Source organism: Erinaceus europaeus, chromosome 11, assembly GCF_950295315.1.
Source record: "Erinaceus europaeus chromosome 11, mEriEur2.1, whole genome shotgun sequence".
Lineage (NCBI taxonomy): Eukaryota > Metazoa > Chordata > Mammalia > Eulipotyphla > Erinaceidae > Erinaceus > Erinaceus europaeus.
Window position 1 is genome coordinate 82,969,421 of NC_080172.1, and position 26,953 is coordinate 82,996,373.

The 26,953-nt window shown below is 41.7% G+C and overlaps 1 protein-coding gene across 4 annotated transcripts in view; it reads left to right on the top strand.

Annotated features, from left to right (window-relative positions):
* The first annotated feature begins 5,593 nt into the window (after positions 1 to 5,593).
* CDC14A (cell division cycle 14A) overlaps positions 5,594 to 26,953 on the top strand; it is a 196,353-nt gene continuing 174,993 nt past the window's right edge. The window contains exons 1-2 of one of the 4 annotated variants that reach the window (XM_060202142.1): positions 5,594 to 5,734; positions 7,667 to 7,757. In XM_060202142.1, coding sequence (XP_060058125.1) covers positions 5,641 to 5,734; positions 7,667 to 7,757 — 185 coding nt within the window. In that variant the 5' untranslated portion in view covers positions 5,594 to 5,640. Of the gene's footprint in view, positions 5,735 to 6,241; positions 6,857 to 7,666; positions 7,758 to 26,953 lie in introns of those variants that run through there. The other 3 variants (XM_060202141.1, XM_060202143.1, XM_007528589.2) reach the window with 3 other exon arrangements.

A 26,953-nucleotide genomic window follows, 5' to 3' on the forward strand; every position in this document is an offset into this window, starting at 1 on the left:
TGTACCTGGTTAAGTGCACACATTACAGTGCTCAAGGATCTGGGTTCCTGACTTGTATGGGGAAAGCTTCACCAGCTGAGAGGCAAGCAGGTGTGCAGGTGTCTCCCTGTCTCTCTCCCTCCATATCTCCCTCGAAATTTCTCTCTGTCCCATCAAACAAAAAAAATTGAAAAAAATAAAGCAAATTATTAAAAATAAGATCAAATAATAAATAAAGATCTTTGGGGGGAGCAAAATAGCTCTTCTGAATAGTATGCTGCCTTGCCATGTATGCAACTCAGGTTTCAGCCCAGCCCTTACTGCATTGAATGAAGCTTTGGTGTAGTGGTCTCTTTCACTCTGCTTCTCTGTTTCATCTTAATAAACAAATAAGTTAATAAATAAATACCTTATTTATACCCCTAGCCAGCTATGTGACTTTGGAAAATCAGTCACATACCATGAGTCTCAGTTTCTTGTTTTCGTTCTTGTATTCTGCCATTTAATCTCTTACAGATGAGATATTCTGTAGAAGTTTTACCTGTCTGTTCATCACTGTCCACCTCCATCGCTAAATGGAGTCTCTTGCTACCTTGAGCTTCATGAAGTCTGTTTGAAAATTAGAACTTGTTGATCTCTCTCCCACGTCCTTTCTGTTTCTGATTCTGGTTTGGAATACCTAAATAGGTATAGGTGGTCAGTGGGATGCAGATTATAGCTAGGGGTAAGCCCAGAGATGAGCAATTGTAGGCAGGTATTTCATGAATCAAAATGTTTATTTTTGTTTTTCTGGTTCTAATACAATTGCTTGATTTTGTATATATCTTACTAAAAACTGTTTCAAATTAGTTTCATCCTGTGGTCTGGGAGGTGGCGTAGTGGATAGGGCATTGGATTCTCAAGTGTGAGGTCCTGAGTTCGGCCCCCAGTTGCACATGTACCAGAGTGAGAGAACAAAATGTTTTATGATCTCATCAGAACCTTGACATGTATGTGTGCTTTGTGTTCACAAATTTTCTTCTAGAACTTTTGGTTACATTTAGATTGTGTACATTTTAAGTTAGAGAGATTATGTTTTACCGGGTATCACCTAGTTTTCTCTTACCTTCAAGAAATAAATGACTTTAGGAGACTTATTAAGTTCAGGTTTTCATTATAATACTCATATTATCAATGTGTTAAGGATAATCATTTTCATTTTGAGCCATTTTATTTATTAAATATTTATTTGATATAGGAAGTGAATGAGAACTAGAGTATCACTGACACATGAGATTCCAGGGATCAACCTCATCTTCTGAGCTACTTCCTACCTCGCATTTAGTTTTTTGTTTTTTTTTTCTTGTCACCAGGGTTATCACTGGGGATTGTTGCCTGCAGTACAAATCCACTACTCCCCATGGCCATTTTTCTCCTTTCTTTCTTTCTTTCTTTCTTTCTTTCTTTCTTTCTTTCTTTCTTTCTCTCTCTCTCTCTCTCTCTCTCTTTCTTTCTTTCTTTCTTTCTTTCTCTCTTCCTTCCCCTCTCTCTTATTTTCTTTCTATTGGACAGAACGGAGAGAAATTGAGAAGAGGGGGGAGACAGTGGGGGCCAGGTGTGGTGTACCTGGCTAAGTGCACATGTTACAATACGCAAGGACCCAAGTTCCAGCCCTTGGTGCCCTCCTGCAGGGGAAAACATGAGTGGTGAAGCAGGGCTTCAGGTGTCTCTCTCCTCTCTTATCACTCTCTTCCTCTCTTATCACTCCCTTTCTTCTTGATTTCTAGCTGTCTCTATAAAATAAATGAAGATAATAAAAATAATTTTTAAAAAGAGGAGGAAGAAGAGAGAAAGATAGATTATGTCCAGAACTGCTCTACCACTCATGAAGTGTCTACCACGTAGGTGGGGAGCCGGGGCCTGAACCCAGGCCATTGCCTATGCACACTCAGCTAGGTGTGCCACTGATCACTGCCACTGCCACACTCCCCATTTACTTATTCTTTATCAGAACAATGATTAGCTTTGGCTTACTGTGTGCTGGGGATTGAACATGGGAACTCATCCTTGAGGAAGGAAAATCAGCTATGGTACTAATAATTGCTACCTCCCTGACTGATTTCTTTCTTTCTTTCTTTCTTTCTTTCTTTCTTTCTTTCTTTCTTTCTTTCTTTCTTTCTTAAATATTTATTTATTTATTCCCTTTTGCCGCCCTTGTTTTATTGTTGTAGTTTTTATTATTGTTGTTGTTACTAATGTCGTTGTTGTTGGATAGGACAGAGAGAAATGGAAAGAGGAGGGGAAGACAGAGAGGAGGGGAGAAAGATAGACACCTGCAGACCTGCTTCACCGCTTGTGAAGTGGCTCCTCTGCAGGTGGGGAGCTGGGGGCTCAAACCGGGATCCTTCTGCTCGTCCTTACGCTTTGCACCAGCTGCGCTTAACCTGCTGTGCTACCGCCCGACTCCCGATTTATTTCTTTTAAGGACTTTGCTCAGGTCATGATTCAGACCTCAAGACCAAAACTTTTAAGGAAAAGTATATGAAAGAAAATATTTTTATAAATTTATTTTTAGAAAATATAGTTTTTGGTCATTTTAATTAATCATTTAATTACATTTTTGAGAGGGAGAGAGAGGCCATAGCACTACTTTGCCATTTTAAGTGGAGTCAGGTATCAAATCTAGGGCCTCATGCATTTGAGGCCTGAGTTCTAGTACTCTAAGATTATCTGTGTTGTGAAATTAAAAGTTTCTGTGTTGTATGAGCTCATATTTCTTTCTGTGCCTTCAGGAAATGAGAGAAGGGTCTCTAGCATGCATGTGATGCCACTGCTGAGCAGTTTCCCCGGGTCTATTTTTTCACTTTTATTTTAGAGAATGAGAAATGGAGAGATAATAAAGAGAGGGAGAGATACTGCAGTGTTCTTCCACCATCCATGGTATATGAGTACTCCTATGTGTTGACCAGGCTGAAATCCAGGGTGTAGCAGCTCAGGAGAGTGCTCTGAGCTACAATTTAGTTCCCCTCACATTTCTTTTTTCTTATAGACACCTGCAGACCTGCTTCACCGCCTATGAAGCGACTCCCTTGCAAGTGGGGAGTCGGGGGCTCGAACCAGGATCCTTATGCCAGTCCTTGCGCTTTGTGCCACGTGTGCTTAACCCACTGTGCTACCACCGGACTCCCCCCTCACATTTCTTTTTTTTTTTTTAAAGTAATTTTAGAAGTTTTTATTTATTTATTTTTATTTTTTATTTTTTTTAAAATTTATTTTATTTATTCCCTTTTGTTGCCCTTGTTGTTTCATTGTTGTAGTTATTATTGTTGTTGTTGTTGTTGGATAGGACAGAGAGAAATGGAGAGAGGGAGGGGAAGACAGAGAGGAGGAGAGAAAGATAAGACACCTGCAGACCTGCTTTACCGCCTGTGAAGCAACTCCCCTGCAGGTGGGGAGCCTGGGTTCGAACCGGGATCCTTATGCCGGTCCTTGTGCTTTGCGCCACCTGCTCACATTTCTTAATACAATTCAGTTTTTCTTAACATGTCCTTTGATAGAAATTGTTGGAAAATTTATTAGGAGAATTTCAATACCATATGAATTTCTTTTTAAAAATATTTAGTTTATTTATTTTACCAGAGCATTGATCAGCTCTGGTATATGGTGGTGTTGGGGATTGAACCTGGGATCTAGAGCTTTAGGAGTAAGAATTTTTAAATATTTATTTTATTTTATTCTATTTTTTGCCTCCAGGGTTATTGCTGGGGCTCAGTGCCTGCACTACGAATCTGTTCCTGGAGGCCAATTTTCCCATTTTTGTTTCCCTTTTTGTCATTATTGTTATTGTTGCCATTGCTGTTGTTGTTGGATAGGAGAGAGAGAAATTGAGAGAGGAGGGGAAGAGACAGAAGGGAAGAGAAAGACAGACACCTGCAGACCTGCTTTACCACCTGTGAAGCGACCCCCCTGCAGGTGGGGAGTCTGGGGCTCAAACCGGGATCCTTTCCCTGGTCCTTGGGCATTGTGTCATGTGGGCTTAACCCGATGTGCTACCACCCGACCCCCTATTTATTTTATTTTAATAAGAAAGAGAGAGACACAGAGGAAGACAAGACTAGAGACTGCCCAGCTCTTGCTTATGGTGGTGCTGGGAATTGAACCTGGGCCACAAGAGTCTCAGGCACAAAAGGTTTTTGCATAACCATTATGCTATCTCCCCAGCCCTGTATATGGATTTCAAATCAGCAAATTTGTAAACAGATAATCATCATTAAATTTATTTATTTTTACCAGAGCACTGCTCAGCTGTGGTTTATGATGGTGCTGGGTATTGAACCTGGGACTGTGGAGTCTCAGGTATGAGTGTCTCTATCATTCAATTTAACAGGGAGGGTAGGATTATTGAGACATTTGTACTCTATTTTCATCTTTCACATATGAAATCTCAATTAGTGTGTTTCCTCTAATAATTGAATTGACAAACATGATTGTTGTTACCAGGATTTGGGGTAAATACTTATGAGGCAAAATGGCAGCTATCTGCGTGCTTGTGGCAACCAGATTATAAATGCTCTTTTAAATTAATTTTTATTGTATTTATTTATTTGATAGATACAATCAGAAATTGAGAGGAAAGAGGGAGATAGAGAGGATGAGAGACAGAGAGACACCTACAGCACTGCTTCACCATTAGCAAAGCTTTTCCCCTGCAGGTAGGGACCCAGGTTTTGAACTTGCGTTCTTGTGCATTATAAAATATGCGCTCAACCAGATGTGTTACTCCCGGCCTCAGCTTCAATTATTATTATTTTTAAATTAAGATTAATTATTTGTTAAGGTGGTAGAGAACCAGAGCATCACTGGCACATGAGATGCCAGGGATGGAACATAGAATCTCATACTTGAGTGCCTAATATTTATCCACCGCACCACTTCCCTGGCCACTATTAGGTTTTTCTTTTAGCTAGTTTACAAGTTTATGCTTGATTATAATTACGAAGATGTTCTGAATATTTCTTCTCAATACTTAAGTTATATTCGTTCATCATTTTCTGTGTCTACTTAGCTATTTGAACAGGCAGCAAGTCAGCCTAACGGGACCCAAGAGGAGAGCTTTACTCGCTGGCCTCTGAGCGCTCCCTCAAAATCTGTCGACTCTTCACTTGTGTGTCCCCCTTTCTCCCAAGTGGTAAATAAGCGACTGTGAACACAGATGCCTTTCTGTTTCTGGAGGAAAGAGCCAACCAACCAAAACCAAAAACCAAAACAGAAACTCAACTCAGAGCGCATGCTCTTCTGATGATGGGTCTTTAGCGCCATTTTCATATCTGTCTGCCTTCTAATTAGGCGCGTCTGTCAGACGCCCAATATTAAAGTTGTTTCAGCAGTGCGAGGAGCCTCACAGAAAGAAGTCTAGGGTTTCCTGGAGAGGAGCTACCCCCAGTAATCTTCCACCTGAGACACCGTAAAGAAGTCCTTTTGTGTTCTTGTCCTCTTTCCACAACTGCCCTTTCTTGCTAACCACAGCTGCTTGCGCGCCTCTTCTTGCGGGTCTCCGGGGTGGAGGGAGGGGGGGGGTGCAGCCCCACCCTCTGCGGGACCTCGCGAAATAAATAATGGTTAGGCATTTGTCACGATTTTGCGCTACAGCCGCTGCTCAAATGGGAAGACTTGGACAACCGGATGGGAACCTTCCCCCCCGTGAGAACAAAGCTCAAATTACTTGAGAACCTAGTATATCTAGAGGAAGGCGGCACGTGTTCCTGTGAGCTAGGAGGTAGAGATTCTTTTTTTTTATTATTTTTACATTATATGTATTATTATTAATAATAAAGGCAAAAACTCTTCAGTTGTGGGAGATGGGGTTTGGTTGAAAGATTAGCTCGAGGGAAGACTGGTCATTCTCTGTAAGCAAGACTTTAGAAGAAGGCGGGGGTGAGCGAGATAAGAAAAATCTGGAGTGAGAGCAGAATTTGTGGGTGCTGAAAAGGGCATGGGGGTTTGGCGCATTCTTGCCTACTTAACAGCAACAGTGCCCCGCTGGACTGCGAATGCCACGGTTTCATTCATAAGTTTCTGGTCTGGAGGCCCCTCCCGGCGGCTCTGGGCGGAGGGCGTTGTTTCCCGCACCGCAATTGGTGGAGGGCAACAAAGCCTTAGCAACCCGCCCCTGGAGATCCGCCTGCCGCCTAGTAACTGGGGCGCGGGGCTGGCGCGCAGAGGAGCAGAGCTGTCCCTTTAAGGGATGGCCGCGGAGCCGTGAAAGTGGAGGGGCTGCGGGAGGGCGGGGAGGAAGGTCTGGGGGCGGACCTTGGGGGGAAGAGGAGGAGGAAGAGTTGCTGCTGAAAGGAGGTGGTGAAGGAGGAGCTGGAGCAGCTGCTGCCAACCCGCGGGCACCGGAGTCCTGCCCACTGCCCCACGAGTAGCCACGGGCGGGATCGGGGCCAGACGTCTCCTTCTCCATGATCACTTTGGGAGCCGGGGGAAGACTTTGCCTGGCCGTGAGAGCTGGTCAGCGTTTCCCAGGCGCGGCGGCGGAGAACCAACAGCAGCAGCAGCAGCAGCAGCAGCAGCAGCAGCAGCAGCAGCTGGGTCCGAATCAGAGCGGCCACAGTCCGGGGCGTGAGCGCTCAGCGCGGAGCGGGCTCGGGTTCCCCACGGAATGTCCCCGGGGCGCTCAGCGCGCTGACCTGCCAGCCACCTCCGCCTTCGGCGCCCGCTCCCTCTCTCGGGCGGGCTTGCCTTTTGGGACCGCAGGCTCCCCGGCTCCTGGGCAGTGGGGAAGCTCCCGGGGGCGGTTGACCTCAGCTAGCCACGACCCAGCCCTCCCCCGTGCGTATCTCGCTTAAGATGGCAGCGGAGCCAGGGGAACTAATCGGGGCTTGCGAGTTCATGAAAGGTGAGGAGCACCCGGCCTGCACCCTCCTGCAACCCCTCCCCACAGCCCCCCCCCCCCCACTCTATACTTTCAGTGGCTCAGTCCCAACCACGGCCCCAGGCTTCTCCCGGGACCCCAGTGTCCTGCAGCCGCTGCGCGCGCTCGGACACCCTTCTCCGTACTGCCCTCTCCCAGAAGACCCCCTGCTTCCGGCTTCTCTGTCTGTCTGGCGTCCCTCGTTCCCTCTGCGGCTCTCTCGGAAGCCCTCCTCAACCGGTACTGGGACAGTGCCTGCTTCTGCAGGGGTCCTGCACGCGGCAGCTCGCGGGTTGTCCTTTTCAGGTCGCCTTTATCTTAACAATTACCAGCCTTGCCTTTCGGGACACCCTTACCCCCACCCCACGACACACCTCTGTTTTTTTCCTCCCTTCTTCTTCTTCTTGAAGTCTCCGGGGCTGCTTGCCTTTTCTTCCACTTCCGCAGATGCCGATGTCTGGAGATTTCTGAACCGAACTTGCAGCTCCAGTTCTACGAGTATCTTGGTGTGTTCCCGCGGGCCTGAAACCAGGGGGATTTGGGAGCCCCGCATCCCCACCCCCAACCCTATGCACATACTCTGCCAAGTTTTTCAGTCTAGTCTTCTCATCCTTCTAGCTGCTGTGTCCTTGCTTTCTGGGAGAGATCAGGTTTCTGCAAGAATCCCACGTGTTAATGGGATCTTTAAATAATGCCTAGCAGTTGTTATTTTGACTCTTAGTGTGTTATCACCATCTCCACTTCCAGCTTCCATACTCTCATATTTTCTCCGGCTCTTTTAAATTTGTCTTTCAGATCGGTTATATTTTGCTACTTTGAGGAATAGACCGAAAAGCACAGTAAACACCCACTGTTTCTCCATCGACGAGGAGCTGGTCTATGAAAAGTAAGGTTATGTTTTTTTTTTTTCTTCCTCTCATTTATTTAACTTCTTGGCTTTTTGGTAAGGAAACATCGTGCGGCTTTATGTTAGTTTTATTCACTTTCCAGCAATGGTGAAAATAACAGTAGTTTTTTTTTTTTTTTAAGTTCATGTGTTTAGGAAGAGGTGGAGAGAAAGTTAACATAATTTGAGCCTTAACATTCCAGTCCTTTTATCTGTGTGATGCAGTTCTTCTTACCACCACAACAAACTGCATAATACCTGACACTCCCCAGAGTAGTGCCAAGGAGAAATGCACTCTGTCCTTACTATACTCAGTAATTGGTCTGTGAATCAGTTACTGGGTATTTATGGAGTACCCACCCACAGAGAACAGGGCAGCGTGTGTATTACAGGTGCTTCAGCTTTGCAGTTCACAAGGTTTCTGTTGTAGCTCAGGATGCTTATGTTTGTGCAGTATGTTTTCAGAAAGTGGGACTCATTAGTTGCAAAGAACTTTACCCACTTCATATCTTTAGGATTTTCACGTTGATGTCAAATTTACTGATTCGGTTATTTTATTTGGGTGTTTCAAGCTTCACAATTTTTTTCTTTGCATTTTTGGAAGTGGTATAGGAATGCTACTTTTCTTTCTTTGCTTATTTTGTTTTTGGGGTTTTAGGATTTTGAGAGTATAAAAGGAGAATAAGGAATGGCTTTCTGTGACGATTGGGCTGAGGAAAACAGCATAATGGTTATGCAAAAGACTCTCAGGCCGGACACTCCTGAGGTCCAGGTTTAATTCCAGGTACCACTATACAACAGAGCTAAGTCAGCAGTGCTCTGAATACTCTCATCTCTCTATCTTCCCACTAAAGTAAAATAAAATTCATTGAGATACCTTAATATTTTAAATGTAGTAAAAAATGAGAGATACTTCCCTATTCAATGAAAGCAATGGATTAATAAAGAATAAAAAGGCTGGGAGCCGGGTGGTAGCACAGCGGGTTAAGCACAAAGTGCAAGGACTGGCATAAGAATCTGGTTTGAACACACACCCCCCCCCCCCCCCCAGCGGAGTCCTTTCACAGGCGGTGAAGCAGGTCTGCAGGTGTAGCAGGTCTGGAGGTGTCTCTCTTTCCCACTCTCTTGTCTTCCCCTCCTCTCTCCATTTCTCTCTGTCCTATCCAACAAAGATGACATCAATAACAACAACAATAACTACAACAACAATAAAAACAAGGGCAACAAAAAGGAAATAAAAAAAAGAATTAAAAGGTTGAATTGGCTTGATTATGCACTTTTATTGAAAGAGTTGATGTTTCAGAGGAGTCTGATATATTCTAACATAAACATTTAATTTTACTTTCTTGTTCTCTAAAACAAGCATGTAATTTAAGTGAGCATAGTTAACTGAATTATAGTATCTCTAGTAAGCTTTCTAGGACCTGCCCAGTGAAAAGGGGTTTGGACAGATCCACCTGAGGACTTGTGGGCATCACCAAAGATGCAAAAAGTGAGAGTATCCTTGACCTGCAGGGACATATTTTTTATTTGAGGAAAAGGAATCTTTCATAGAGATTCTTGAAGGATGGATGTCTTTTGGATAATTTTTTCTAGTGGTGCTGGGAATAGGATGCTTCTTGAATAGCTCAAGTGGGTGGGAATCAAAGAGTTCTTTGCTGCCTCTCCTGAATGCCCAGAGCTGCTTTGACTGAGGTCTGAATCCCTGGTGTTGGATTACAGTTTTACTTCTACCGAATAATGTGCGGCCTGCTCCCTGACCTGAATGTGTGCCTGGATGACGTCATTGCCAGCAGTGTTTATATGAGTGTTCACTCTGCTATTGGGGATGTGCATTGTAGTGACTTTCTTTTCTGAGTTTAAGGCTTGGGAAACTCTTGTGAATGTGAGGGTAGGTGTAAATGCTGTTATGTTCTGCAGTGACTAAGCCAATGGCTATTAACATGTCATTAAACAGACTAGAGTCATTAAGCCCAAGTCTTTGGATTGTTGGATGACTGGAGAAAGTTGCATTTATCCAACTAAACTTCTGCTTGATGACTGTTTTGATTCTAAAATTGACATATGAAGATTTTTCCCCTGATTTTTTAAAAAAAGATTTAATTAATTAATTAATTAATTAATTAATGAGAAAGATAGGAGGAGAGAGAAAGAACCAGACACCATTTTGGCACAGGTACTGCTGGGGATCGAACTCGGAACCTCATGCTTGAGAGTCCAAAGCTTTACCACTGTGCCACCTCCCAGACCACTTTTTTTTTTTTTTTTAGAGATTTTATTTATTTATGAGAAAGATAGGAGGAGAGGAAAGAACCAGCTATCGCTCTGGCACATGTGCTGCCGGGGATTGAACCCAGGACCTCATGCTTGAGAGTCCAAAGCCTTATCACTGCGCCACCTCTCGGACCACCCCTCATTTTTAAAAAAATATTTATTTATTCCCTTTTGTTGCCCTTGTTTTTTTTTCAATTGCTGTAGTTATTATTGTTGTTGTCGTCGTTGTTCGATAGGCCAGAGAGAAATGGAGAGAGAAGAGGGGAAGACAGAGAGGGGGGAGAGAAAGATAGACACCTGCAGACCTGCTTCACCAGCTGTGAAGCGACTTCCCTACAGGTGGGGAGCCGGGGGCTCGAACTGGGATCCTTACATCAGTCCTTGTGCTTTGCGCCACGTGAGCTTAACCCGCTGAGCTACCGCCCAACTCCCTTTCCCCTTGATTTTAATATTGATAATTAAGGATAGTGGTACACATCACATCCTTCTATTTATTCTACACTTCTGGTATCTGGTATAGAAAGATATGAGGACCATCTAATTCTTCTGTGAATTCCTTTCCGTCCCTCTCTTCCCTCCCTCATTTCCTTCCTTCCTTCCTTCCTTCCTTCCTTCCTTCCTTCCTTCCTCCCTTCTTTCCATCCTTTCTCTCTCTCTCTCTCTCCTTTTTACTGGAACACTGCTTAGATCTGGTTTACAGTGGTGTTGGGGACTGAACTTGGGACTTTGGAGCCTCAGGCATGGAAGCTTCTTCCCCTTCCCCTTCCCCTTCCCCTTCCCCTTCCCCTTCCCCTTCCCCTTCCTCCTCCTCCTCCTTATCCTCCTCCTTCTCCTTTTTTTTTTTTTTTTTTTTTTTTGCCTCCAGGGTTATTGCTGGGGCTTGGTGCTTGCATCAGGAGTCCACTGCTCCTGGAGGCTATTTTTTTCCCTTTTGTTGCCCCCCCTTTTATTCAGTCATTGTGGTTTTTATTATAGTTGTTATCGATGTCGTTATTGTTGGATAGGACAGAGAGAAATCGAGAGAGCCGGGAAGACAGAGGGGGGAGAGAAAGACACCTGCAGACCGGCTTCACCTCTTGTGAAGCAACTCCCTGCAGGTGGGGAACCGAGGGCTCAAACAGGGATCCTTGCGCTGGTCTTTGTGCTTTGCGAAGCCCATGTGTGCTTAACCCACTGCAATACCTACCGCCCTCCCCCTCCCCCCTTTTTTTCTTTCTTTTTTTTTTTGCATTACTATTATGCTATTGACTCAGCTTGATGCTGTGAATTTTGATGTCCTCGAAATTATGATGTGGACTCTAGCTTGGAAGAGCTGTGCTTGTGTTTTCAAATTTAATTTACTTAAAAAAATTTATTTATCTCTATGAGTGATAGACCTGAGCACTGTTCACCTGTGGCATGTGATGGTGCCAGGAACTGAACCTGCAGGCATGAAAGTCTGGTGTGCTACTCTGCCCTCTCTCCTGACTCTGTGCTTCTTTGTGTTTGGAACTGCTCAATTTTCCTATTGCAGCAACTACCCATGACACTATATTTTCTGTTACCTCAACACAGGTCTAGATAGGAATACAATGGGTAATATATATATCCTTCAGAGAATTCCAAGCCTGTAGGGGGTATGAAAAGATTGCAATTATAGGAATAGAAAAGATAAGCATGGAGAGTAGGGCGGCAGTGCAGCGGATTAAGCGCACGTGGCGAAAAGCGTAAGGACGGGCTTAAGGATCTGGGTTCTAGCCCCCGGCTCCCCACCTGCAGGGGAGTCGCTTCACAGGCGGTGAAGCAGGTCTGCAGGTGTCTATCTTTCTCTCCTCTCTCTCTGTCTTCCCCATCTCTTTCCATTTCTCTCTATTCTTTTTTTATCATTCTTTTTTTATATTTTATTTTATTTATTTATTCCTTTTTTTGTTGCCCTTGTTTTTATTGTTGTAGTTATTATTGTTGTCTTTGTTGGATAGGACAGAGAAATGGAGAGAGGAGGGGAAGACAGGGGGAGAGAAAGATAGACACCTGCAGATCTGCTTCACCTCGTGTGAAGCGACTCCCCTGCAGGTGGGGAGCCGGGGGCTCGAACCGGGATCCTTACGCCAGTCCTTGTGCCACCGGAGCTTAACCTGCTGCACTACCGCCGGCCTCCCCATTTCTCTCTATTCTATCCAGCAACGACGACATCAATAACAACAATAATAACTACAATAAAACAACAAGGGTGACAAAAGGGACTAAATAAATATTTTTTTTTTAAAAAAGAAAAGATAAACATGGGCTGGGGAGATAGCATATTGGCTATGCAAAAAGGCTTTCAAGCGTGAGGCACCAGAGGTGCCAGGTTCAGTTCCCTACACCACAACCATAAGCCAGAGCCAAGTAGTGCTTTGGTTAAAAAAAAAAAAAAAAAGGAAAGAAAAGATTAAAAATAAAAATAACCCCATCTAGGAAGAATTCATACAAGTGTATCTGGTTGAGGGGGTTGTCAAGGAAAAAAAGACATCATGGAAGAGTTAAAATTGATTTAAAAGGTAGTTAGAGTTTTATCAGGCAGAGGCAGGAGAGGAGTTCCAGAAGTGAGAGCAGCAGGGGTGAGAAGGGAGGCTCTGGAATGTGTTCAGAGAACAGGGAGGGAAAGCAAGACCTTCTTTTGTGCTTGTGTGTACATGGGAATGTAGAATATGAAGCTGAAAGGTTGGCGGTTATGGGCAGACTGAATGGCAGAGAAAATCCTTGGTACAGGATATGAGAGATTGGAGGGATTTCCACTTCTATGCTGGATATCACATAAGTATGAAGTACTTAATTTTGGGATTCTTTTTGTTTCTTCAAAGAGACAAGAAAGCTACAAGAATGTTTGGTTTCTGGGTAGAAAGTGAAGATGGGAAGGTCTGTGTTTCACATGTAGGACCAGGATGAGAGGAATAAGGGAAAGAGGTGAAAAAAAGCTGCCAAAGAGGTAGACAAATACAGAAGGAGAGAGACAAGAAAGACAGAGGGACAGAAGTAGTGCAGTTCATCTTGTCAGCACTACTTCATGGATGTATGGAATGCATGAGACTTAACAGCCTCAAGAAGGACCTGTAGTAACTTAGGTTCTATTTATGGAGGACGGCTTATGGTGAGAAAGACCTTGACCTTCATGTCGTAATGTACAGGTTTCTAAGGAAAGGGCTGTATTTTATTTATTTATTTATTTATTTATTTATGAGAAAGATAGGAGAGAGAGGAAGAACCAGACATCACTCTGGTACTTGTGCTGCTGGGGATTGAACTCAGGACCTCATGTTTGAGAGTCCAGTGCTTTAGCCACTGCACCATCTCCTGGACCACTGGACCTGTATTTATTTATTTATTTATTGTAAAGATTTTATTTATCTATGAGAAAGATAGGAGAAGAGAGAAAGAACCAGACATCACTCTGGTACATGTGCTGCCGGGGATCAAACTCAGGACCTCATGCTTGAGAGTCCAAAGCTTTACCACTGTGCCACTTCCAGGACCATGGGGGGCTGTATTTATTTATGTACATTGTCACATAGGACCTTATACAACTTGAGAAGTGTGTCTTACTTGCTGAATGTACAAATGAAATGAAATGCTGTCTTTCTGGCTAACTTACCAGAATCTTAGAAATGCACAGTTAATTTTTTAACTTAATTTTTTTTTGTATTTTTATTTATTTATTGGATAGAGACAGCCAGAAATTGAGAGAGAAAGGGGTGATAGAGAGAGAGAGAGAGAGACAGACACCTGCAACACTGCTTCACCACTTGCAAAGCTTTCCCCCTGTAGGTCAGGGCAGGGGCTAGAACCCTGGTCATTGTGCATTGCTTACCCAGGTGCGCCACCACCTGGCCCCCACAGTTAATTTTGAATCAGGAAGTAGACTCTTCAAATATCAGGCTGCGTGTGCTCTGGACAAAGCTATGCTTTGTGCAGATGTTTATTTAGGCATAAAAGGATGATGACACTCCATTAATATGGAATGGCAGCTTTATAAGAAGCAGAAGCTTTTCTAGAGGGAAAATTTAACAAAGTTGCATTTGAGTAAGGAGATTAGATATGAAGTTTGAATTTTTTGCTTGATTTTAAAACAGACCTTATCTAGCTGAGACATAGACCTGAGTAGCTTCAGTATAGTGTGGTTGATAAGAAAGCATCTGTTTGTCCCTGAGTGAGGATTTCATAGCTCAGGATTTAAACCTGAGAAACAAAGAGCAGCCCCATCGCAAAGGAGTCTTTCAAAGGTGTGTTTATATTTGATTAAGTGACCAATAATGTACGACTCTCTAGAAAGGGTAGTTCTTTTGTATTAGACTCTAAATAGAGACAACTTTTTATAATTTGCCTTACACTCTTTTTGGCTGGAAAGTTATCAAATGTGTTAATTGTTGCAGTCTTTATGTCCCCTCTCCAAAGGGTGAGGATAGGTATGGGGATGGGGTTGGATGTTAATGCAGAGGAAGTTAGTTCGCTGTGAAAGAAACTCTTGTTTTTAAGTCTTGTATGTTTTCATTTCTTCTCTCTGTTTGAAATGGTAAGGTAATGAAAATGCAAGCAAGTGTTCTTTGTGTCCTTACTCTGGGGACTTAATTTTTTTCTTTTTACCAGAACACTGATCAGCTCTGGCTTATGGTGGTGCAGGGGATTGAACCTGGGACTTTAGAGCCTCAGGCATGAGAGTTTCTTGCATAACCATTATTCTATCTACACCCGCCTGAGACTTAGAATTTTTAAAAATATTTATTTATTCCCTTTTGTTGCCCTTGTTGTTTTATTGTTGTTGTTATTGATGTCATTGTTGTTGGATAGAACAGAGAGAAATGCAGAGAGGAGGGGAAAGCAGAGAGGGGGAGAGAAAGACACCTGCAGACCTGCTTCACTGCTTGTGAAGCGACTCCCCTGCAGGTGGGGAACTAGGGGCTCAAATCGGGATCCTTAAGCCGGTCCTTGCTCTTTGCGCCACCTGTGCTTAACCCGCTGCGCTACTGCCTGACTCTGGGACTTAAATTTTTAAGTAATATTTTGTTGGGGAAATGTTGTAGAAGACAGTTGTTGTCTCAGGGATAAAGTTTTCTTTTCTTTTCTTTTTTTTAATATTTATTTTATTTATTCCCTTTTGTTGCCCTTGTTTTTTTTTATTGTTGTAGTTATTATTGTTGTTGTCATTGTTGGATAGGACAGAGAAATGGAGAGAGGAGGGAAAGACAGAGAGGAGGAGAGAAAGATAGACACCTGCAGACCTGCTTCACCGCCTGTGAAGCGACTCCCCTGCAGGTGGGGAGCCGGGGTTCGAACCAGGATCCTTATACCGGTCCTTGTGCTTTGCGCCACCTGCGCTTAACCCGCTGCGCTACAGCCCGACTCCCCAGGAATAAAGTTTTCCATCTCCCCCAATTATGTGCCGGTATACCTCTCCCACCACTGCCCTGTCCCTCTGCTGTGGAGGAAACTGAATTGTAAGCATTTTCTGACTTGAAGAATTTTATCAAATGGCCTAGCCTGGAAAAATAACTTCTAATGATGACTGATTAGCTAGTTTGCAGACTGAAATTATTTAAATCATTTAATTTTATTTACACTTTATTAAGTTAGTCTGATAGTAGCATGACCGGGAATTTTTGGATAATAATGTTTAGAAAATGATTTATGAGGGGCCGGGCACTCTGCGTTTAGCACCCATAGTACGAAGCACAAGGACCAGCTCAAAGATCCTGGTTCGAGCCCCTGGGGCCCCACCTGCAGGATGGTCGCTTCACAAGAAGTGAAGCAGGTCTGCTGGTGTCTATCCTTTCTCCCCTCTCTGTCTTCCCCTCTTCTCTCATTTTCTCTCTGTCCTATCCAATAAGACAAAAAATGGAAAAAATGGTCAACAGAATCAGTGGATTGCTATTGTTGGCACTGAGCCCCAGGGATAAACATGGAGAGAAAAAAAAAAGGATTTGTGTAGTCAGCCTAAATTTGAGTCAAAATGTGAACTTAGGGCATCTTTGAGAGAAATGTAGGAAAATTTATTTTGCTTAGACAATTTTGTGTGAATGGAATATTTAGATTAAATAGAAGCGAGGAAAAAGAAAACCTTTTACCTTTTCAAATTTTACTGAAATTTAATACATACAGCAAGTAAATGGAATTAATGAAAAGTGTATACCACTACTTTAACACATACATACTTACACATATGATATAGAACCTTGTGGCCCATTTGGACATCAACTTTCATTATAAATTTTTATGCTTTAGATAGAAGAGATTCATTTTGAATTCATAGGTAAATTTCATCATGAAAGTAAAAATAAAATCATAAAACAGCTAACACTTATAGTTTAGGTGTCACCTACATAAACTCAATCTTCACAAGAACCCTAGGAGTTAGGTGCTATTTTAATCTCCTCTTTATAGATGAGGACACTGTGATCCAGAGAGGGTAGGTAGAATCCAAGATTCTGGTTTCTGAATTGATGAGCTGGGATTCAAAACCACATGCAGTGGGCCCTGGAGTTCATTCTGTCAAATTTCCTGAAAATTCCTCATTGTACTGAACCTGAGCTTGGTGCAGAGGGTACAGACTAACTTATTTCCTCTCTGGTGCTGTTGGCCTTTCAGACCTGGGTGACGGTGGCTCTGGTATGAAATATGCTTCTGGGGGGGTGGGTGGATAGTAGTGCAGGGGGTTAAATGCACATGGTGCGAAGCACGAGGACTGGCGTATGGATCTGGGTTCAAGCCGCCGGGTCCCCACTTGAGGACGGGGGTTGCTTCACATGCAGTGAAGCAGATCTACAGGTGTCTTTCTTTCCCCCTGTCTTCCCCTACTCTCTTGATTTCTCTCTGTCCTATCCAGCAACAAGGACAGCAATAACAATAATAATGATAAACAACAGGGGCAACAAAAGGGAAAAAATAGCCTCCAGGAGCAATGAGTAGATTTGTCGAGCCCCAATGATAACCCTGGAGGCAAAAATAAATAAATTAAATAAATAAATAAAAATAAAAGAAAGAATTATGCTTCTGGTAGTGAGTGCACAAAACTTTATGTCCATTTTGTACCTGGGAATGTGTGGTGGTTATTAAAAGCATTCTCCCCCTCCCCCCACAAAGCCACCTTTGTAGGTATAATTTTGCTTTGTCGCCTTTAATAGACTGCTGGAAAAAAAGAAAGAGAAAATACTCAGTATATAATAATGGGATAGATGAAAATAAAAGGCATTTAGAGAAGTTTTTCTAGGCCTACAAAAACTTTTTGGAGGCTGTCTGATGAAATATTTTTACTTTTCTACTGATGTAACTTAAGATGTAATGAGGGTGAGGGTAGATAGTATGATGGTTATGCCAAGAGAAATCCCTTATACCACCATAAGACAGAGCTGAGCAGTGCTCTGGTTAAAAAAAAAACAAACAAAAAACAAAGATGTAACAATGTCTGCATAGAATTCCAATATTTCAGGGGAGAGGAGGCCTTTGGGGTCTGTGTGTGATATGATATGATAGAAAAGGACTTTTAAGTTGGAGATGAGAGTGTTTTTTAGTCATCTATCCTGGTCAGATGAGAAATTTTACCTATGTGTCAACAGTTATGCTGTAAATCAGTAACTCCCCTATAAAATAGGGAAAAACAAGAATTCTAGGCACTCAAAAGACATTTTAGCCCTTACAAGGTAATAGGCTTGCCCTTTCTTCCTCCTTTTCCTTACAGCTTAATTTTGCAAAAGTATCCCTGCATTGTTTAGGGCCTCCTCCCCCATTTTCCCTCTGTATTATACACTGAGTTTTAGAGTTGTGTATGCACTATATATACAACTGACAGGACTATATTGTATCTATAATGAGGAAGTAAATGTATCTGTATGCATTCAGCAGTCAGTTCTTAATTCTGTGACCCAATAGAATCAGTTCTTACTTTCTAGACCTTGATTTTTTAAAAAATACTTGTTTTGACCTCTTACACATTCACAGTGAGCAGTTGATCTCTAATCTTCATAAGGACAAATTGTTATTCAGTTCTAGTTTGCTTGTGAAATGTAACTGAGGTGTTAAGGACTCAGTTAAGAACAACGGGGCCAACTTTAATTTGCAGTCTGACAGAGGGATTTCCAGTGGGCTGAGAAGAGCCCCATAGGGAGCTGTCTGCCTCCCAAACCCTTTCTAAGCCAGGTCACCACAGGGCGGCTTCATTATGTTGTTTGAAGTAGATTCTTAAGACATCAGATGCTCTCATTTGTAAGTTCATAAGCACATTCCAAAGCCAAAAGTAAACATCTTTTACTTAGCTACAGCTCAGCACACCTTTGTGCTCTATGAGAGAGAGAGAGAGAGAGAGAGCGAGCTATATATTTTTATGTGAGGCAAAAAAAACATGACCTAAAACTGGTACATGATTGAGAATTACTGTAGAAGAAACTAACATTTTGATGAGGCAAATTTTAGTGCAGAGCAGCACTGTGCTAAATGCTGTTGGGGACACAGAAATACTTAAAGAACAAAGTGGAAGCAGCACAGAGCAATTTATGACAAAAACCTGTAAATAGACATGTTAGGAATCCAAGCAAGGAAGACATTATTACTTAACTGCCCAGGGTGATAAATGCTTCATAAAGTGATGTTTAAACTGGCTTTTGAAGGATGCATAAGAGCAAAGAAAATAAGTTTTATGATCTCTGTCAGGACAAGTACTACTTGTTTTTGCTAAGCATTGTGTCTCTATAGCCAGCACAATATCTGGCCTAGAGATGGTGCTCAAGAAATCTTCATTGAGTGAGTATAGAAGGAAGGATTCAGTCTACTGCATGCTTCAGTCAGGCTGCATGTTAACACGGTTAATTTTAATGGTGTCCTTAATTACTCACATTTTGCAAGCCAATGTGAGGAACTGAATAACCGTTTGTTTTTATGAAGACAAGAGACCACCTATTCACTGCGAATGTCTAAAAGGTCAAAACCATAAGTATTTAAGAGATTTCATTGTGGCGCTGGATGGTGGCACACTGGTGGGGTTAAACATCCATGTGACGGTGTTGAAGGACCCTGGTCCACATTTGCAGGGTGAGAAGCTTCATAAGTGATGAAGCAGTGCTGCAGGGTTCTCTTTCTCCCCCCCTTTCCTCATTTTCTTTCTGTCTCTCTTAAAAAAAAAAGGTAAAAAGATTTTAGATAAGAAGATTCTGTTAGGTAAGTTAGAATAATTGTTTTGAGACTGGATGCCTAGTTGGGCTGGACTATGGAAAGCCTTTTGGATCTCAGTAGTGTGTCTTTTTAATTATTTTTGAATTTTATTTTTAGATAGAGGTGGTTGGGAGGTGGGGAGTGTAGACTACAGCTCCAAAGTTTCCTTCAGTGTGGTTGAAGCTGGGCTCAAACCTGGGCTGCTCATACGGCAGAGCAACATGCTATCCAGGTGAGCCATTTTGCAGGCCTTATCCTGCTGGTTTATGGATGTTTTGGAGACTGCTTTAGGACAAGGACTCTGCTTTAGGACAAGTACTGACATGGCCAGGAGATGTGGGGGTCTGTTATATTATATGGCAAGATTGGACTAGGCTGTAGCAGTGGGACTAGAAATATCTGATAGGGAGAGTCTAGAAAGGATAGGTTGACTATATTTGAGACTGATCAGATAGATGAGAGCTAAGAGGAGAAATTGAAAGTAAGTTTTTTTTTTTTTTTTTTTTTTTTTTTCCTGTTTCTATCTAGTGATCTCCACCAGGGTTGTTATTAGGACTTGGTGCCTGCATGAACAATAACTCTCAGCAGCCTTTTTTTTTTTTTTTGATAGTACAGAGAGAAATTGAAAGAGAGGGATAGAAAGGGAGAAAGAGAGACACCTGCGGAGCTACTACACTGCTTGTGAAGCTTCCCCCTTTGCAGGTACAAACCCTCTGCAGTGGTTTGTATCCTGCTCCTTGGGCAGGCACGCCACTGCCTGGCTCCAGATACTTACTATTTAAAATCTGGGGAGGCAAGTGGTACAGCTGATCTCAGATTCTTTTCTGACTTACTGACTTGAGCTGAGCTTTCTGTACTTATATGTGGAAACCATTGCTTCTTTTGAAGTTTTTCCAGAAACTTTAATTTCAGTTTACTTAAAAAACTACTGGAAAAAAAATACTGGCCTTTTAAATCAAATAAATATTCTTAGAACCACTAAAAATTCAGTTGAGTGAGAACCATAAAAAATAATACTTTATTTGTTGAAAGTTATGTTACATTCCAAACTTGGAAACACCTAATAAATGATCACAATGACTTATGCTAGGTAATAATTTCGTTTATAGGAAATGGTTTGCCAGAATCAGTTTTTGAGTAAAATGCTTCATTTGTTTATCTAATATTTTGGTTTTAAAGGTATTCATGTGATTTTTACAAATTGAAGAATTTACCAATTTGGATGTTTTCTTTTGTTACAGTATTTATTCCCTTTTGAGAAGCACAAAAGGTGTTTTATTTTCAATTTTGTCTCCTTGCTGGGCATAATCTAGTAGACCATTTAACTGGTTTTTTTTTTTTTTCTGGTAATGGGGCATTTCAATGAGGTAGCTTCTATTAAGAACTAGAAAACTGGATCTGTGTGGTGGTGCACCTGGTTGAGTGCACATGTTACAATGAGCAAGGACCAGGGTTTGAGCCCCAGTCCCCACCTGCTGGGGGAAAGCTTTGCAAGTGGTGAAGCTGTGCTGCAGGTGTCTCTCTGTCTCTCTCCCTCTCTACCACCCCCTTTCCTCTTGATTTCTGGCTGTCTCTATCCATAAATAGAGCTAATAAAAAAATTAGAAAATTATATCTCAAAATCCAAACAGTTTTATAATTTATGGAATTGTATTTTAGAAGGATCTAAAATAGATCTACATTTTTGCTATTTAAACAATTTACTGACTGTGATTTACTTATTTCCTGTAATACTTAGACTTTGTCATTATGAATACATTGATTACTCAGTTTCCTTTTTATAATATTTTATTTATTTTAATGAGAGGGAGAGGGAGAGGGAGAGGGGAAGGGGAGGGGAGAGAGAGAGAGAGAAAGGGAGAGGCCAGAAAACTGCTCAGTTCTGGTTTATGGTGGTACTGGGAATTGAACCTAGGACCTCAGAGCCTCAGGCATGAAAATCTTTTTCATAACCATTATGCTGTCTCCCCCAGCCCCAGATTATAGTTTCATTTTAATTTAGGGATTGTTTTAGTGGCTCAGGAGGAATTAAAACTACACTCTGCTTTTTTACCGGATAAAGCTTGCCTGCTAGACATTTTGAGTCTTTTAGTGCTTTTTATTTATTCAGTTTTTTTTTTTTTAATTACGAATTGAGTACTTTCTAGATGTTACTTATGGTCACAGGCTTTTGACATTACTGTCATTGTACCAACCACTACAGTCTTATGGTCTATCTGATGAACCTAATATACTATGGTCATTAGACTTCACATTTACTAGCATCTGGTACAGAATAAGACTAGACTCTGCATGAGATCAGTATTCTTGTAAATATTGCTAAAGGGCATGGATTTTATGGTAGGGTTTAGAAGAAGCATTACTTTGTGACTTACTTGTGATTACCACTTATATTCTAGACGTGAGATTTCTGAATTGAGCTTCTTTGTATAACTGATTTCTTTTAAAAAAAATAATTTTGTTCATTATAGGATAGACACAAAGAGAAATTGAGAGGAGAGGGAGAAAGAGATACTTGCAGCCCTACTTCAACACTTTTGAAACAATCCCCCTGCAGTGGGGACGAGGGGCTTGAACTTGGGTTCTTGTGTACCATAGTGTGTGTGTGCTTAACCGAGTGTACCACTGCCAGGCCCTTGATTTCTTTCTTTTTTTTCTTTTTTTGATTTCTTACTCTGTACATTTTGTTTCCTTTAAAGAAAGTGCATAGTTATTTACATTTACATGAGTCATTTACATGAGTCCTGACAGTCAAATTGAATGATTGCAGCTAAGTTATTCTGAAATGTTAAAGAAATTTTTTATTGGACTAGCAAGATAGCTAACCTAGGGAGGTGCTTGATTTATCATGCTTCTAACTCAGGTTGGAGCTTAGCCCCCATTGTACTGAGGGAAGCTTTGGTGCTGTGGTATAATTCCCTCTGTCTGCATATCTGTCTGTAGGCTTGGGCAGTTAAGCCTTGGAATGGACAAACAAAACAAAACAAAACACTATTTAATTTTTTTCCTAGGAATTCTAGAAATTCTAGGAAGCTGTGTATGGTGAGCTTATAAAATAGTATTTTTGCTGCCCTGCCAGACCTTTTCACTAGAGTCAAATGTCATGCTTTGTTTTATGTACACAGAAGATTGTCTGCAGTTCTAGAAAACCCAGAAGTGCAGACTTAAGATAAAATTCTCAGGCAGAATTCAAGAGATGCCTAGAATAAAGGATCTGGATGATGCATAGTTGGGGTGAGTCTTTTTAGACTGAGGGTTAGTACTGAAGTCAGCCTCACTGAGTATAATAAACCTGTAGTGAAAATGCGATAGGGGAAACTGGAGATGGGGTGCCTTTCTTGCCTGGGAGGAGAGGTCAAGCTTGCTGTTCTCTTTTCCCTTTGCTTTCCCTTTATTCCTGGGTCATTTTTGTCATTTATGTTTATCTAGTTGTATTTTGTACCGAAAGCTAGTAAAATGTAATATCTGAAAATTATTTTCCACATTAAAATCTGTAAGTTAAAGGCTTAGAATGGAAATAAATGTAGGCAGTATTTTTGCAGGTAAACAAACTACACCTCAGTCTTGGATTGATTTTCTCAGTGATCTCTGTGCCAGATTCTAGGATCATAGTAGTGAGCAGATTTCAATCCGGCTATCTTCTCCTGGAGCCTCCATGGGCATTAGGAAAGGTCTTAATCAAATATTTAGACCTAGGGTTGGTTATTTGTCAGGGCTTTGAAGGAAAGATCAGAAGGTTTTCAAAAGCACTTAACAATGAAACTGGTCTGTTAGTGAGTGAGTGAGTGAGTGAGTGAGAAGTGGGATAAGGGCAGAAGTGTGGTGAGGGAGCTGTCAGGGAAGAGTTGTCTCAGGAAGTGTGACTGGAGGTGAGATCTAAATGGTGAATAGCTGTAAACTAAGGATGGGAGGATAATGTGCTAAAGGTCCAAGGAAGGAACAAAAAGAAATACCTTGACTAGAGTGTATTAATAATAAGATGGGGTGTGAGAGAGTTGCAAAATGATGTCCCCAAGGGGAGACAAGTTGTGGCTATACAACTTTGTTTCTCATAGGCAAGTTTGAAGATTTTAGCTTTCATTCCAAGAATTTATTAGAGCGGTAATGTGATCATCATTGCAGGTTATAGAACCATCATTTTTTTTCCTTTTCAGGGCCTCAGTTAGAATATGCAGTGTGAGAAGGGTTAAACTTTTATGTGCAGGGGATCATTCTGTTTTCTGCCAAGGCTCTGTTTATACTGTCTGCATAGCCCTCTGTCCTTCAGTACCGATCCTTGAATAAAAGGGTTAATTTACAGCTTAAGAATGTTTCTCAATTGTGGGAGTGAATTTTAATCTTACTGGTACATTCCTAAAGAAGTCTCTCTCTCTCTCTCTCTCTTTTTTTTTTTTTTTTTTTACTAATCTGAGTCTGCAAGGGAGATTTTATTACTTTGCTAAAAAGAGAGAAGCCCCAGAATTACAAATTCTGCTGCTGGGAAGTTCCTGGTACCATCCAGTCTGTCTTTTTACCTTTAACAAAGCAGCAACACTACCTTGAAGTCTTCCAAGGAATTAAATCCACCATGCTCCTGCTGCTTGCCCCAGGTTAGGGAGCTACTGAATGGAGGAGAGTATCTTATATTTCCAATGTTGAATACCTGGACTTCCCTAAAAACTTAGTATACCAAAAGACAGGCATGAGAGTTAGTATGATTCTCTCTCTCTCTTTTTTTTTTTTGTAAGCAAATGTCAGACTTTATTCAAATAGAAATGATGTCCATCTTTTTTAAAAATTTATTTTAAATTTTATTAGTAATAGTATTGATTACAAAATAATAAGATAACAGGAGTAGAATTCTGCTTCTGTTCCCACCACCAAAGTTCTGTATCCCCACCCCCTTCATCGGGACTTACAGTAGTTCTCCCAAAGTTGCAGATATGAGTTAATATATATATATATATATTTTTTTTCATATATATATATATTTTTCCCTTTATTTTTTCCTATGGTTTTGCATTCTCTTCCTAAGTCACACTTATTTATATCTGTAATAAATTACATAGTATAGCTCAAAAGTAACCAAAGAATGAGACCTGAGGCCATATGGAGGGCAGGGAGTTAGGTTTATTTTACGTTAAGGGGTTACAGGCCAGATTCCTACCAGATGTGCACACGCTTGTTCCACAACTTTCTATCAGTTTCAAACTGGATGTGGCACAAGCTGATTGGTTAGAAACAAAGTCCATCAAGGTGCTGACAATAAAGATGAGAGCGGGTTGGCTACAATCAGAGCCCGCCTGGAATGTAGAAGTGTGTGTCCACCAGGAGCCTATAGATTTTTCATTTCATACCTATTACTACTTCTGAATGTCCTTCCTTCTCTCTCTCTCTCTCTCTCTCTCTCTCTCTCTCTCTCTCTCTCTGGGTCCTCTCTGGGAATTGGAGTTCAGAGCTCTGGTCATTTTCTTATTTCTCCCCCTCTGGGAGTATGGACAAAAATTTTTTATAGGCTGCAGAAGGTGGGATTTCTGGCTTCTGTAATTATTCCTCCACTGGTCATGGACATTGGCAGATTGATCGATACCACCCCCAGCCTGTTTTTATCTTTCCCTATGGGGTAGGATTCTGGAGAGGTGAGTTCCAGGACACATTGGTGAGGTTGTTTGTCCAGGGAAGTCAGGATGGCATCATGATAGCATCTACAACTCAGTGGCTGAAAGGTGATAAGATATAAAGCAGGATAAAATGATTAGGGTAGGGGTAGATAGTATAATGGTTATGCAAAGGAACTCTCATGCCTGAGGCTCTGAAGTCCCAGGTTCAATTCCCCACATCACCATAAGCCAGAGCTGAACAATGCTCTGGTGGAAAAGAAAAAGAGAAAAAAGGATAAAGGATAAAGTGATTAATGAACAGGAACCAAAAAAAGTAGGAATAGAGCAGAAGAGAACAGGGATCTTAGGGTGGAAAGAAGCTAGGAAGTCTACTTTAGGTATGTTTCTAGGGGCCTATGACTTATGTAGTTTTTGCTTCAGTTTGATAGCTAACATGGAGTTGAACAAATATATTGTCTGGGAAGATGGTATTAGAGTTGATAGGGCTAGAAAGTTGGGTTAGGGCAGAGAATATCTCCCAAACTTGAAGAAAATCTTTGAATAAAATTACCTATTTACCATGCTTGTCTTATCCTGGGCCCATATATATTATTCATATTTGGCACAGGAGCCTGTGTAGCCTCTCTGTCTCTGTTGGTCTGAGCTCACATTTCATGATCAGAGCTGGGAACATTCTAGGTGGCAGGGAAGGATGACCTAGTCTTCCTTCGGAGGGTGGGGCAATCCTTACCACAACTTGTACTTTATATCAATGACAAGTTTCTAGAGTGGCCCATGAGAGGGCTTATGATGATGTTACTGATGGAGGTGACCAGTGATGGTGGAAAGAAGGATCTATTACAGGAATGTCTTTTTATTTATGTATTTATTATTGGATAGAAACAGAGAGAAATTGAGAGGGAGTGAGTGGGGACAGAGAGAGGGAGAGAGACAGACAGGCAGGGGTGCAGAGCCCTGCTTTATCACTCATGAAGCTTTCCCCCTGCAGGTGAGGACCAGGGACTTGAACCTGGGTCCTTGTACACTATAGTTCTTAAATAGTTGCTTTAGTGTTTTGTTCTGTAGCTATGCAGAAATCATCGTGAACTACACACACACACACACACACACACACACACACACACACACACACACACACACACACACACACACACTGATTCTTTCCCTTCCTCCAGGAGATGCTTTGGGAGAAATGTCTTCTGTACTTAGACCTAACACACTGAGAGTACAGAATACATTAAATAAAGTGAGAAGTCTTCCGTATCGTTCAATGGGTTTGTCAAATATGGATAATGAGATTAATAGTACTTTTATATCTGTGCAGTAGTTTATATTATATGGAGCCTACAATATATAATATGTAATATATATTATATACATGGTTAGAGATACCATATAACATTTGGTATAACATATAATAATATAAGAAAGCAATAATAGAGGAAAGAACTTTAGTAGCCATCTAATTCAATTTAGTAGCTTCATTTGCTAGATGAGGAGGGAGACTATTAGAGAGGCTAAGATACCAACCAACTCAAAACATTCTGCTCAAGCCCTTAAGTCAAAACAAACTATAGTCACATTGATAACTGACTTCCTAAGGAAGAGAGGCTGCCCAACTCAGAAGCTTCCTAGCCCAACACAAGTAATAAGAAAACCTGATGTAGGGCAGTAGCGCAGTGGGTTAAGCCCAGAGGTTGCAAAGCCCAAGGACCAGCTTAAGGATCCAAGTTCGAGCCCCTGGCTCCCTACCTGCAGGGGAGTCGCTTCACAGGTGGTGAAGCAGGTCTGCAGGTGTCTGTCTTTCTCTCTCTCTCTCTGTCTTCCCCTCCTCTCTCCATTTCTCTCTGTCCTATCCAACAAGGATGACAACAATAATAACTACAACAATAAAACAAGAGCAATGAAAGAAAATAAATAAATAAATAAATATTAAAAAAAAGAAAACCTGATGGAAAACTAAAGATTACTGGGAAGATGTGTTGGATCTAGAACCTTTGCTTCCCATTAGTCTTTACTTTTCCATCACACTTGCACTGCTGAGCCACTGCTCCTGGCGCCCATTTTTTCCCCTTTTACTGGATAGGACAGAAAGAAATCGGGAGGGGAGGAGAGGTAGAGAGGGAGAGAGAAAGACACCTGCAGACCTGTTTCGCCGCTTGTGAAGTG